Source organism: Habropoda laboriosa, unplaced genomic scaffold (genome assembly GCF_001263275.1).
Source record: "Habropoda laboriosa isolate 0110345459 unplaced genomic scaffold, ASM126327v1 scaffold561, whole genome shotgun sequence".
Taxonomy (NCBI): domain Eukaryota; kingdom Metazoa; phylum Arthropoda; class Insecta; order Hymenoptera; family Apidae; genus Habropoda; species Habropoda laboriosa.
The window spans coordinates 299,440-313,648 of NW_017100686.1; the positions used below are offsets into that span (position 1 = coordinate 299,440).

General features: G+C 37.5%; 1 protein-coding gene across 1 annotated transcript in view; it reads right to left on the bottom strand.

The window, feature by feature from the left end:
* Positions 1–13,793, bottom strand: part of LOC108576867 — a 61,780-nt gene extending 47,987 nt beyond the window's left edge. The window contains exons 1-3 of the mRNA XM_017939930.1: positions 13,740–13,793; positions 11,153–11,266; positions 4,203–4,743 (exon numbers count right to left, since the gene is read on the bottom strand). Of these exons, the coding sequence (XP_017795419.1) occupies positions 4,203–4,743; positions 11,153–11,266; positions 13,740–13,793 (709 nt within the window). The remainder of the gene's footprint in view (positions 1–4,202; positions 4,744–11,152; positions 11,267–13,739) is intronic.
* Between the last annotated feature and the right edge of the window lie 416 nt (positions 13,794–14,209).

Genomic DNA, 14,209 nt, shown 5'->3' on the forward strand with positions numbered 1-14,209 from the left:
CTTTATTCGATACGTGCTCGATATTTAATAACGAACGTTACGATTCACGAGAACACTAAATTTATTCAGTACAAACTGCGATTCTATACCGACAATTCGAAATTGGCAGTGAAACTGCGATTGCTTGAATAATTTAACACTCGAACGTTTCATAGACACGCGAATTTACGAAACAAAAATTATTTTCGTATTTTCAAAATGTCGATAACTGTTTGAAATAATTTTTCAAAATGTATTATTAGAATATCAACAGAGTTACTTAGAAATCAAATTTGTCGATAAATGATTTTTAATTGAAATTTCTCCTCGAGTGTCTTCTAATTGTACTTTAAAGTCGGTGATATTTTCCAGAAGTGCCACGAACAGAATTTTTCAAGGCAAATCGAAGGTTTCGCGAGAATATTATAACTGAGATAAAATTGCGGGGGAAAAATGAAATTGGAAGGAATCTTTGTTTCGAAACTGCTCACTTTTACGCAATCGGTGTCCTTCTTGCAACGCACACACACGCGCGCGCGCGTCCATCGCCACAAAGTGAATATCGACTAATTAACGACGCGGCTAACGTCATAGGGTTTGCCACAGTCAAAGGACATCGTTATCCTGGCGTTGGCCATTTGAAAGATAAACCTAAAAAAGCAGTTTCACTCCCAGTTTGTACAGCTTCGACCTTTTCCACCCCCCTTTTTTCTCTTCTCGCAATCAAACGAAAATTAGCTGCGGTAGAAGAGTCCGGGGCAGAGGAGAGAGAAAAAGAAAGAGAGAGACACCGAAACCTTGACCACTACGTGCTTTTTTTCAGCTTTGACAAGGGCAGAAGTTACAAAGCGAGCTCTGGCTATTTAGTCGACGAAACGACGATTCTTCGAGGATGAAAGAGAAGGGGTCGGCTAGAGGAAGAGAGAAAAAAATGAGAATGGAAAAAGCTTGATAAACAGTAACGCGTGGAGAAAAATGGGGGGAGAGAGAGAGAGAGAGAAGAAAACGAGCAACACGAAATTGTAGTCGGGAAGAAAAATGAATAGCCCTATCTTTCGGTAATTAAGACTGTACCGAAAAATAAGCAAACACATGGACACATACCCTGCGTGAGCCTTCAGACGCGGCACAGCTGTTGCGCCCATGAGGATTCAAATAAACGACTTAGGTAGATTAAGCATACAAATCTCCGCGGTTCCTCCTCTGCAAATTCCTATATACGTTTCAGCTGGTCTTTCTATATACAGAGTGTTCTCAAAAAAGTTTCCACGATTTATAGGGTAGATAGTACTCACTAAACTGACAATCAGTGGGAAATGCTTAATGAGCGCAGCTCGGAACATCGATTTTGTCAAAGTGGACACTTTGACAAAATCTCAATGAGAGATCACTCGGTCAAAAAAAAAGTCTTTAATACTGAATGAAAATATAATTTTTTTAGTGTAAGAAACTTTTTAAATTTTAGGAAATATGGTATTTCATTGTTTTACTGAATAGGGAATTAATTTTACGAAGATATACATACACTCGGTCGAAAAAGTCTTCGTACAACTTATTAGAATACATATTTTTCACAACTAATTGCGCTAATCTTCCAACCTCGTCGGCATAAAATTTGCATATGTGCATTAAATTTCTGGCTTTTCTCAATTTTCTCAATCAAAGATTTATAACTATCTCAAAATATTTCGCATTTGCAGATTCTACTCGCAATACGCTATTTCTGCTATATTGAGAATTTTGGAATTTTCTTCGAAGAGCTTCTCTCTTCGTAAACAGATTTCCACATCTCGAATGTACGCGCATATGCTGTTTACACTCGATCACTACACGTTTCCTAGTATAATCTTGCAGAGACAAATACAAATGTCAAACCCACTTTCTCTAAATTTGTAAGCATGATCCCGTAACCATGCAACACGATCTCGTATCGTTTAAACAAGTGGATAGGAGTAAGTACTGGTTGATTACTGACGAACTTTGAAATACAAGAAAGTACGCAAGTATTACTTAGGCATAAGAAATGCACGTGTAGATCCAAAAATTATTTTCCAAAATCAAAGTTACAATACCATTTAAACTAAGCACTGGAGTAACGTTTTTAAACAATAAAACACCGCATAAAGTAAAATTTCCAAAAGAAGTACACAATTTTTCTTTATTTTTTTTAAATAAAGTTGACTGTGAAATCGCACGTATCACATTAACCACGCGAAATAGTTTAATACTGCTTTATGAAACGTGCTTCCGTCTTTAAACCAGTTCCGTGTAAATCTGTATTACACGTTACATTGCCGACGGAAAGTTTCAGAGCACTTGGACATTTGTTGCAGATTTCTGGATTAATGAAAACACCGCGAGAAATTCACAATTGTAAAATATTCTTCTGCTTCGTTTATTGCTCGAAAGCAAAATTTTTTCAACTATTAATATTGGTCTGAAAGCATCGGTATCCTTAGGACGCGTTTTTATAGTGATTTGGAAAAGTGAACAGATATTTCCCACCAATCAGATATACGAATGAAAAAAGTCTAAAATAACTCCTATCGCTGTATCTTCGTTTCCATTCAAATTAGTGTTCCTTCGAACTTGCACTGTTTCGTTGCACTTATAGTATAGTTAATGGAAGAAATACAACGAGGTCGTAAATTAAAACATCAATGAAAGACAGTTTTTCGATTAAGACTGATACAAAGCTAAGACACACTTCATTTAGCCCTAACTGAAATTTCAAGCCCTCATCTTCTCAGATTTCTGCCAATTCTTCTGTAAATTCTGACACCTGAGGGAACTTACGACCTCGTTATATTAAAATCAACCTTTAGCTAATTTATACCGTGACAAAGACACAATGATGAAATGAGTTGTAGAAAATTTTGATTGAAAATTGTAACCAGGTACTGTCAAAAGAATTAGGAAAAAGAATAACGTAGTCCTGAATAATTCTGTAGTCCTGATTCGCACCCACGGTACGTTAAATGTTGAAAATCGAGGAAAATGTTCATATCAAGTTGAAAATTGCGTAGATTATCGGTACACACGAATGCTTACTATACAAAGTGGGCCACGTAAAACGTAAAGAGTCTGTTTTACGTGGTCCACCCTGTCGAGAAGTATGTGCGAACTAAAAAAAACACTTTAAACAATTAACAAGGCTTCTAATAGTGGTTGCTTGTGAATTTCTTTACGTCTACCCGACAGCGTAACGCTTAAAAAAGAAACCATAACACAAAAGAAGCTCTACTCATATAAATAGCACTAATAAACTTGTCAATTTTTCAACCGTGAAATTTTAATAGAACACTGCACGAATTTCCTTTGAAAAAACCGGAACGTTCGTTCATAAATGAACAAAGGCGAAGTCGTTCGTTCAAAAAAAAAAGTATCCACGAACTGGTTTCTTTCAACGATACAAGAAACTAATTAACCTCTTCAAGGACGATTTTTTTAACACGTTGACACGCCAGTTTTACATGTTACTCTCAGGGAGTCAGAAGAAAATTTTCATTACTTTAAGCATTTTCTTTTAATTCAAAATAATGTCTAGTTAGCTACGATATGAAAAATTTTTAGTTTACAATATTCAATTTATTTGAATTATTCCAAACGTTTGAGACACTCCGGTAGTTAACTGTGATATCCAAAATTTTTAGTCGACAATACTCACTTTATTTGAATTATTCCAAATACTTGGGACACTCCGGTCACCGATGACCACCATAGAGGAGACAATCTCCGGTCACACGTGACCAAGATAGCAGTCAACGTATTAAAGTTAGCAGAAACTGATCTAATTTTTTAATTAAACTGTTTTCCATATTGGCACAATATATTTGTCACATTTCCTCTATCACAAACATTGCAATTTCCCTAAAAACTAAACGTAGATACACATACGTGTCAGTGTCCTTGAGGAGGTTAAGAATAAACTCCAAGGAAAGAGAAAAAAAAAGAGACAAAGATAGCAGTCAACGTATTAAAGTTAGCAGAAACTGATCTAATTTTTTAATTAAACTGCTTTCCATATTGGCACAATATATTTGTCACATTTCCTCTATCACAAACATTGCAATTTCTCTAAAAACTAAACGTAGATACACAAACGTGTCAGTGTCCTTGAGGAGGTTAAGAATAAACTCCAAGGAAAGAGAAAAAAAAAGAGACAAAAGAAGAGACGAGGTGGGATCGTAAAAGTAAAAGAAGAAAAAGACGAGAAGACTCACGTCGATAAGGTCGTCCCTCCTCAGGCGTGGATCGCTCGGTGTTCTCAGAGCCAGGCGTGGCGTTCGCATCCCGATCTTCGTCCTCCGGTGTGGTACCGCGATTTGGGACCGAGCCGGTTCCGGTCCCAGTCGGCGATCGGCTGGTAGAGCCAGCGGGGCTCTGAGGTGCGACTTCCTGTGCCGTCGCGGCGCTCGCGCCTCCTCCGACGCCTCCGATACTAGCCGCAGCGCCAGAAACGGACACAACAGCACCTCCGCTTGCGGAAGAAAGCGACGACGGGGAGAACATATTTGACATGCTCGAGAGGGAACCGATGCTTGGTAATCCGGAGCTGGTTACCGGCCCGTTTCCGGTCTCTACTTTCAAGCACTTGCTCGGCGGAGCGAAGGCAGACGGGCCGAGGGGCCTGAACCCGCCGAACGGTAAACGATGATCCAAAGGGTGCAAAAATTGTGGCGGCAAGTGGAGCATATGATGAAGACCGTAGCCGAGAGAAGCCGCCGTGCTGAATGGCACTTGGAGATCCTTCGAATCAGTCACCTAAACATCAAAAAAGAAATGTACAATTAGTCATGGAGAGATTGCCACGGTGTGGTGGTACTTGCTCAAACAGATATACATATGTTAACAAGCGTGTCTGGGGGATTTTTGACGCTCGGTTAATTTCGAATCCAACTTTTTAATTTGCCCCCGGAGGATAAAGATCGTGAATAGTATTAACATTTCATTTCTTACGGTGCTCGATGAATTTTCGCTCGGCGAGAGAATCGAGCTATTCTGCGATATTTGAAGTAGGAATACAGAAATTTTCTACTCTATTTTTGTCAAATTTGATACATTACTGTGATCGTTTGGAAAGAGAAATTTGATATTTCACTTGTATCAAATATTATTACGTTGAAATTTTCATTCTGCGGAAATTGCAGTTGAAAAGAACGCGAACAATGGTAATTCTGTACAAAACGGGCGAAAATTCTGAAAATAAATGAGCATCATTTTTAAAGATGTGAAATTTTATTCATCGCGATATTTGTTTAACTCAATTCAATCGCACAAATGTTGTTATACGTCCCACACCATTAACGTACACTATATTATTTAGTATAAGCAGCGAGAAGAAGCACAAGCTGTTTTACTTGAAATCTAGATAAAGAAGAAGTAGAGAAGAAGTTGCTGAAAAAATTGCTCCTACAGTGGAAAATAACAGTTAACTAATGAACATAAATTACTCCTTTTTGCACTAACAGTACATGTTACGTTTCCAAAGAAAATAGCTGTCTTTTCTCTAGAAATTATGCAACGCTAAATAAATTCTAACGAGATGCACGGTGATCTATAGATCTCTTGAAAATGTTGTCAATTAACAAAATGGAATGTGACATTTAAGCAGTCTGTAAATTCCAAGAGATTGACGCGTTCAGTACGTAGATCTTGGAAATAATCGAAGAAACATCGAACGGTTCACAAACTTCGCCTTTAATATTCGCCGTTAATACTCCCAACGAAATCATTTCTCTAGGCAAAATCGTCTATATTCGACGTGACAGAGCGGCGAGATACAACAATACTACATTAAACGTTTTAAAGATTTCGGTGTTGCACAAATGCAACATATTCAAAGAGATGACATTTACCATGACCTGATGTTTCTTTATTACAAACGTTACAAAACAGAACTCGTTGATTTCCATCGAGGCATTCACTATACCAGCTTAATAGACTCGTCAATCACGGCGAATTGAATGATACAACTGACGGGGGGAAGCTTCACGTTTTGACGGATTATTATAACACAGTGGTTTCGCGTTATTAACAGTATAATGCCATATTGCTTTGGTATTATACGCTATTTCAGTGTGCTCGAATTCATAGAAATACCCGCATACTGCAAATGAGATATCCGGTTATATAATATGATAAGTTTTATCCGTGAATTTTGCCGGACGGTACAGAAAACGTAAAATATCGAATTTTCTGCGAAACAGGTATTAAGAATTGTATCGGGATATAATATTTCAATGAAACCTAATTTTTACATTAAGCACGTATTTCCCGGCTAGTATTCTACAATTGGAAATATCCCAGCGATATTTTCATAATGCATCAAGTCTATCAGAAATTAATCACGTCGGATCTCTTTCACTCCGAAAATTTGTATCTTTTCACGATCTGTAATATTCGTGTCTTTGCAAATTTTCTAATATTTACATCTTGCTGATAAAGGCGAAGACTCGCGTCTTATGGCAACGGAAGTGCAATATTTCTTCAAAATTCAGCGATAAAAATCGAATAAACCGTTTTCCGCGATTTAAAAAAAGAAATTATAAAAAATACAGTAAAAAGACATTTACAATTAAAATTTAATTTCCTATGTGTGAATTTCTCTAAAAACTGCACTATTACTGTAACTGTACGCATTTGCAACTTGCGGAAGTGAAAAATTCAATTATGAGTGATCTCGATCACTTTGCTTTTTTCGTAGATCAACGATCGATAGCGTTGAAAAACGCCGTAAACATTTGTTAAATATTTCCAATGAACAATACTCTGTTACCGGTGCGAATTGAAATAAATTCTCGTTAGCGATAGAAAAACGCTTAATTACTGGAATAAATAAGAAATGGATCATTTTTAATCGCTCGACTCTTCGTGCCTCGTTATATCGTTTTTATATTTAAATCGACCGGCTGGATATTTTGCACGTTTATAGTATCCGCTTTTTTTTTTAGAAACCAGATTGACATGAACTTCGAACTTATACGCTTTAATAAAATATCGAATATTGACGTAGTATTGTATTATCAATGTTACAACGTGAATTTGTGACGCAGTATTGACTATTGATTACCCTGTAATATGTCATATTTTCGAACGACGATCTCGCCATTCTGTTACTAGACATTCGTATTTATAGCTGGAAGGTAATATCATCGAGTACTTATTTTTCACAAATATCTCTGCCATACTTGACAGCGTTGAAATTCACGTGGACACGCCCTGCATTCTTTCCAATATCAACCGGTAATATTTGTATAAAAGCGCTATTGCATTTTAACGTACAAGTGGAAACACATCTCTACTTATTACCAATCGAAAATCGAATACTAATATTTGAACAACGCTTACGCACTATCAGATGGATACTCATACTCCGCGCGGGTGTTTCTACCCGACATCATATTGTTACACCGTATTTGAACAATTTCAGAACTTCGCCGTTCACAGAATGTACGTTCGAAATGAAACGTAGAAAATGTCAATGTTTAACAACAAATTCCCTACTAGTTACACAACACGACCCCGATACGAAAAGGTTCTTTTTTTTTTTTTTTCACGTTTCTCTCCCTCCGGTATCGCGATTCGTATTTTAATTTCAATTTTCAGGATTGAAGCTCTTGGTGAAATTTTATCTTGGTCAATTTTCATGTTACAGTTTCGTAGGAGATTTTTCAATTTTTCCAATAACTTGAAGTATTCCGTTTAATTAACGCTGATTAATTCGGTCTAAATCTGAGAGTAGAAATGAAACAGAAATAGAAACGGAAATTTGACACAGTTACTTTGTTCTGAATCTTGCGAACCAAATATTGGCAATTCGAACGATGAGTTATCTCATCTTTAAGGATCACTTTACCTGTCACGCATGCAGAACAATTACCAGAACAAATGGAACCGGTGAATATTTAAACTTCCCTCGATCGACAAACGGAAAAACTTGAAAAGCATATCCCGTAGTGCCTCTGAATTAAACAAGCGACGAATATAAACCGTAACAGACAGGAACAAAAAAATCAACTAGGACAATATCGAAAGTAGAACTTGACAAAATGCACCACAAAAGAAGATTTCTCTTCTGAGATACTCATTGGTGATTAAAAAAAAATCGTTAATTGTGCGTTGCTTCCTCAGTTGGAATTAATTGAACGAAACCTGCGATATTTCAATTTCCATACGTATCCACGTAGAATCTTATCGCGATGAAGATCGGGGGTCGCTTTTAAATATCGTTTGTTAACGCGGCTCTGGGCAAAATGATAAAAAAGAGAAAAAAAACTGCAGGGAGTAAACGGGGAGAGCAGAAGCATTGCAGCGATAAGCGATTTCCGGATAAACATTTCATCGGGTCAATAATGATGCAGCCGACGAGTTATATGGGAATTAGTACGGCAAGATTAGTTTATTATTCTTTTATACGAGGAAATGAGGTTCTCGTTTGTCGTCACGCGCCCGTATTCCGACGTAACTCCGCTCCGATCGCTGATTTATTAGGTATTCATTATTATTTTAATTACAACTGGCTGTCACGAGTGTGGCATTTTTCTTCCTCCTTTTTCCTTTTTCTTTTTTTTTCTCCAATCGATAGCTGATCGCCGAGCACGCTTTTGCATATTTGCAATGTTTTTTACCCCTCTCTTCCCTCTTTGCCGCGAATCGGCAGCGGTGGACGCGCGCTTTCAACCCTTCTTCAACGTTCGCAGTTTGTGCGCGTAGGGCAAAAAACGCGTGGAAATTTTGTCGTTCCGCCGCGATTAATTTCCAACGAAATTATCTCATTTTTTTGGACAGCGCCGAATTTTGATATGCTGCCACGTTTTATTATCCGGTTCCAATCAATCGTTTTGTACGTGTCTCGAAAGGTAGCGAGGCTTTATTTTTTATTCCGGGCCATACGCTGCAATCGGTTTCAATAATACAATACGCCTCTGTGACATGTATTTAAACGAGCTCGTTAATAAACACTTTAAAAATATACATTCCGAAACGTTTCCAACGGGATATTATTTTATTGCCCCGCGCACTGTCCTGTCCAATAATCGTTCTCGCCTCGAGGAAACCGTTCAATCGGAAACGAGTAGATAATTATACATGTTACGCGTGTACCGGCGTAATAATTATTTCTTACGTTAGAAATGTTTCGCAGTTTCGTCCTGTTTCTTCTTCCAACTTCCCGCGAGTAAGTACTTACACGAAACTTTTTCTTCTTGGTACACGTCTGAACTATTGGACGATCGCAAAAGTTCGCGCCCGATTTGAAAATAAAACACAAGAGGTGTGTGCGAAAGCAGATTTCGTTTGAAACTGAAATGGAACGAAATGAATAATTATTTGAAAATAAAACACAAGCAGCGTATCTTTCGATAGGAACGTAACATCACGCTGAAAGAAACATCTGTGCCGAAGTCGATAAGGTTCTCGCCACCTTTGAAAATCGGCCACGAACTTTTGCAGTCGTCTAATATTTTTGCCAGGTTGGTGCATGGAAACGTCGTTTTTTCGGATGAAACTTAAGATACCTTGCGTTCCTTCTTAATTAAAATCATTTCCTTCCAATGATTAATTAGTTTCGTTGTTGCAAATGTAGAAAAATTGTTGGAATTGAGTCGTTTTTTTGTTAAAAAAATTATCGAAGCGTTTGAAGAAACGGCAGTTTGTCGGGGAAAGGTCTGGTGAACAGGAGAGGATGCGGCAAAATTTCAGACCCTTTAAGATCGTTCTCGTTAGTTTTTCTTAAAACGTTATCATCTTAAGCAATATCTGGCCTCTTCCTCTTGGTTCACCAATCTTCAATTTTCCCCAACAACGTTGAACTGTCCTAACATTTTGAAACAATATCGAAACAATTGCATTCTAAATTTCCTCGCTACTCGATCCACGTGTATTCGTCTCGACTATCGTGCATAAAAATTGAACACACAGCGTGAACCTAAAAAGCGACATTTCATTTGCACCAACCCTAACACTATCGTTTCACATATTTTTTATCTTCGTACGTAAAAAACAGAGGAAATGAAAATGACTTGGAATCAAATAAACCTATATAAATATTTATTCGGACAGTAATGACGGTATTAACATACAATACTAATTCTAATGATAACAGGAATAACAGAAATTCACAACGATAGTAGTAATAATAAAGGATTAGTCTGAACTGAATATACTTACGATACTAATACTTACGGATACTTCGCGTTGCAATAACCATTTGGAGTATTTAATTTTTTTTTTTAAACTACTATTGTAAAGTAACCGATTGTCCATTGTAGCTTGCATACTACGATTTACGCATGCATACGCATTCGTTCGCACACATTCAACAAAATCCCTATTCAAAGCGTGCATTAATTACCATTGGTGTGCATAAAGCGGCTAGCGGCCGAAGCGATTGCAACTGCAGTTAGCCCATTGAAATTGACATTTTTCGAAGCATAAAGATTGGGCAGCTCCCTTTTATTATTCGCTGTGATAGTCTAGGAAAACGAATTCGCAATAAATTATGAAAAAAAAAAAGGGTACAAAAGACCGCGAGGAGACCAGCTTTCATTAAACATAACACTGATTAAAATTTCCTCTTGTACATTTTAACGCTGAATTTTGTCCTACCCACTTTTTAATTATACAGCTCTTCGCGCGTTATGGTCGTTCCCTGATATGTATTACACGCCTGCAATTCGATTTTCCATCCCTTATCGAACCTCCGCAACTGTTAATTTCGCACTATCTCGCGAACAAGTCGGCAAACTTAATCGCTTCTCAATGTTCTCAATGTTCATTCGGCAAAATTGAAATGTCACACGCTGTAACATTTTCTGTTCGCCGGTGAATCGCTTAAAATTCATTGGAAAATGTCAATTTCAAACCACTCGTTCCACGCTAATTACGAGCAAGCTTAAGATACGATACTTTACCCAAAACTGTGTAGAATAATATTCGTGACAAGGATTCCACGGTGGCAATTCGGGTATTCCTCCGGAGAAGTGTGTGCATATTTTTCAAGGTAATTTCGAAGGGGAGAAAAATGGGAGGAAACCGAATATAAGAGACTAATCATCGCCGCGTGAAGCCCTGTCGCGAATATTATTTCCAGCAGATTCTCGCGTGGGTAAACAGATAGGAGTAGAAGCAAATACAAGCTTAGGCGTATAGGTAAGGATAATAGGACACTAACTTGTGGATTGAAGGGTCTTTGCATTCTCAGAGCCTCTGGCAGCCCCCCGGCCTGTGAAAACACGACCAGGGACGGCGGCGGTAGATGATTCGGCACATACGCAGAGTTATCCATCTAGAACAGATATCGGCGTGTTCCATTTCTCAAATCCTTGCTCGATCTCTTTTGCGTACCGACTTTCTCCTATGAAAACGCGGCTTCTTCTTGAAGAACGCGCGACGCGAATTAGAACTGCGAGATTTTAGACCGAGTTCGTCGGTGTCGTGGGAAACGACGATGAAACGTGTGTGTAAAACATGGTTTCATTTGTAAATACTGTTTTTTTCGATCGTGTCGAAAATCTTCGTGCAACTTTCGGGCCAAACTTTCGCCATCGGTAAGCTTCAGGTCACTTTCTTTTTCGAAAGAGAGAAAAATTAGACGGTGAATGAAACATTCTATCGTTTCGAGGGTTTGAGAGATTCGTTCACTTTGTCTACGCTGTTTCGAAGTTTTTCGAGGATAATTTTGGAAAAATTGCGTTGCAATTTAGTTGAAAAAAGGAGAAATAAAGATTTTTAGCTTCGTCACTTTCTCACGAATTTTACATTATTATTATAAGTGTTTCTTGGGTCTTGAAACTATTATCTAAGTCGTTTCTCTCGAGTTTCTCTTACAATTTCAGAAGAATTTGCACCGTTCCTTAATTCTTCAAGAATCGCTCGAAAAGCATAGACATACGGCAAGAGTACGTTGTTCGGTTTGTTAGAAAAGGGGGGAAATGAAATGGCACTTAATTGAACGAGCCAACTCACAAATTATACCATATGCAGATTTGCAACTACGTTATAGATTAATTGCAAATGAAACTGAAAGTGATATGCAAGCTTGCATTGGTAATTAACGTTAAAACGTACGAAACTTTATACCGACGGATAAATATCCAGCAATTGGTCGATTTACAGCTATCCTTTACTTCGTTCGAATACTTCCGAAAATTTGAAGGAACGGATAAGAAGAAAACCGGGTTGATAAGCGAAATCGAATTTCTCAATTCGTTGCACCTCAAATTCGAGCATTTTCATATAGATCGTCGGTAATACCGGCATAACTTACAGAAAATTAAAAAGTTTGCTAAATTTTTCATTTGAACGAAACACCGAATTTATCAAATTACAAACAATACCAAACGTTATTTCACGAAGTTCGATTTGACGAAAAAAAAAAAAAACAGTATTCGGGAATTTTACCAGGTAAACGATGCGTTTTTAATTACAAATAAATGTCGATAACTGTGAAAGAGTATGGGAAAATAAAGATTTATTGAAATTACTGTAGTAATGTGTGGTGGTTGAAATTCGCGCGCCAAAAGATTTCTCAGGCTTCTTTTGTTAGGTATGCTTTAAAATATCTGGAAATATCTGGATATTAACACGTCTGCAACGTGCACTGTTCAATGTAGCTGGAGTAAACTGAGGAATAAATAACCTTTGAGAAATGTACAAGACGAATGTCTATGCTGTGCACAGAATTTTTGAACTTATTAGTAAGAAAAGTATGAAGAGGAAAGTGAAATTACGAAATACGTAGCTCAGAAAGTTCGAAGAATTAAAATTATTCGTTAAATTATGCAACTGCAATAATTGCTCAGTTCCACGAATTTTCTTCCTCCTGGGCCGGACCAGTATCAAAGTACATTGAATAGTGCAAGAAAATACGCGTCGGGAGCCATCGAAAAGAAGTTGAGGAACCAGGAAACATCAGTTGCGGTGCTTTATGTGTTCACATTTATTTGTTCAACGTGATCGTGGATCGAAATTTCATTGTAGAAGACAATTTCACGGAGAAAAGAACTGAAATCGAAATTGGTTTTTAAATAAAATAGTTACCGTTTTAACTTTAAACAATTGAAAATTTACCGTGATATATTTATTAACCTATCCTTATCCCCGGATAATCTTTCTTGTAATTGTCCAAAATGTTGCATCATCCGCGAGAAAGAAGAAATGAGAATTGTATTTTATTTCCAATAAACCTAACCTAACCTAACCTAACCAAGTTTCACATGTATATTATTCATAAACAATGCTGTTAGATAGATTTAGTGAAATATGAGCATCGAAAAAAATGATATTTTATTAACACAAGTAAATATCGTTGTTCGTATTTCGTAGATCTATACGTATAAAATGAGTCGTAGCATATGATTTTTATTTGTCAGTGTCGTGGCAAATCATTCCTACTGAAACACATCGAGAATACAATAATATTCTTGTTGAAAAAAAAAACAAAACAGATTACGAATTCAAGTTAAAATGAACAGTCACGTTCTGTTACATTTACAATCGGAAAAATATATGCACGTATATTATGAAAAACTATGGTTTGAATATTGGGAAACACTGTCAGGCATCGAGAATAAAATGTATAAAAGTGAACACCTGCAACGCAACGACGCAACAGGCTAACGTCGTTTCGATCATTTGTCAATGTTTCATGATCGAGGTAAAACGAAAACATGTACGTATGTATGTTGCTTATGAGTGTATATGTATGTACATATATACGTGTGTACATATAATACGTGTATTAATCACCAAACGCGTACATTTTGCTGTACTCCAAAGAAGTCACTGCACGAAATACGACCGTTCGAAAACATTCACTCTATTTCCATGGATCTCATCGTCCTTATCCGTCGCTTAGGAAACCAATTCTTATCACCAGCAGTTCGCACTAATATCCGCATAAATCGATTATCGGAGAACGTCACGAGCAATCTGTTCGAAAAAGGCGCGTTAGGTGGTGTACAACCTAACCTCAACGCACGGATGTCACGCGGTACGATGTTCCGCGTAAAGTTTCAATAAATTGTTAACTCGTTTTGACACCTGTCAGAACGTGTTGTTTGATGACCGTTTATTGCATGAAAACACATGAAAAATCAGCCGGCTAATAATTAACGAGAGACGATGCGGCGCGCGTGAATTCAAATTCAAACATGTTATACTATCCCGCCACGACAGGTCACTCTGACCTAACCTCTCGACGAATGATAATACCCGACGAGTACCTCAA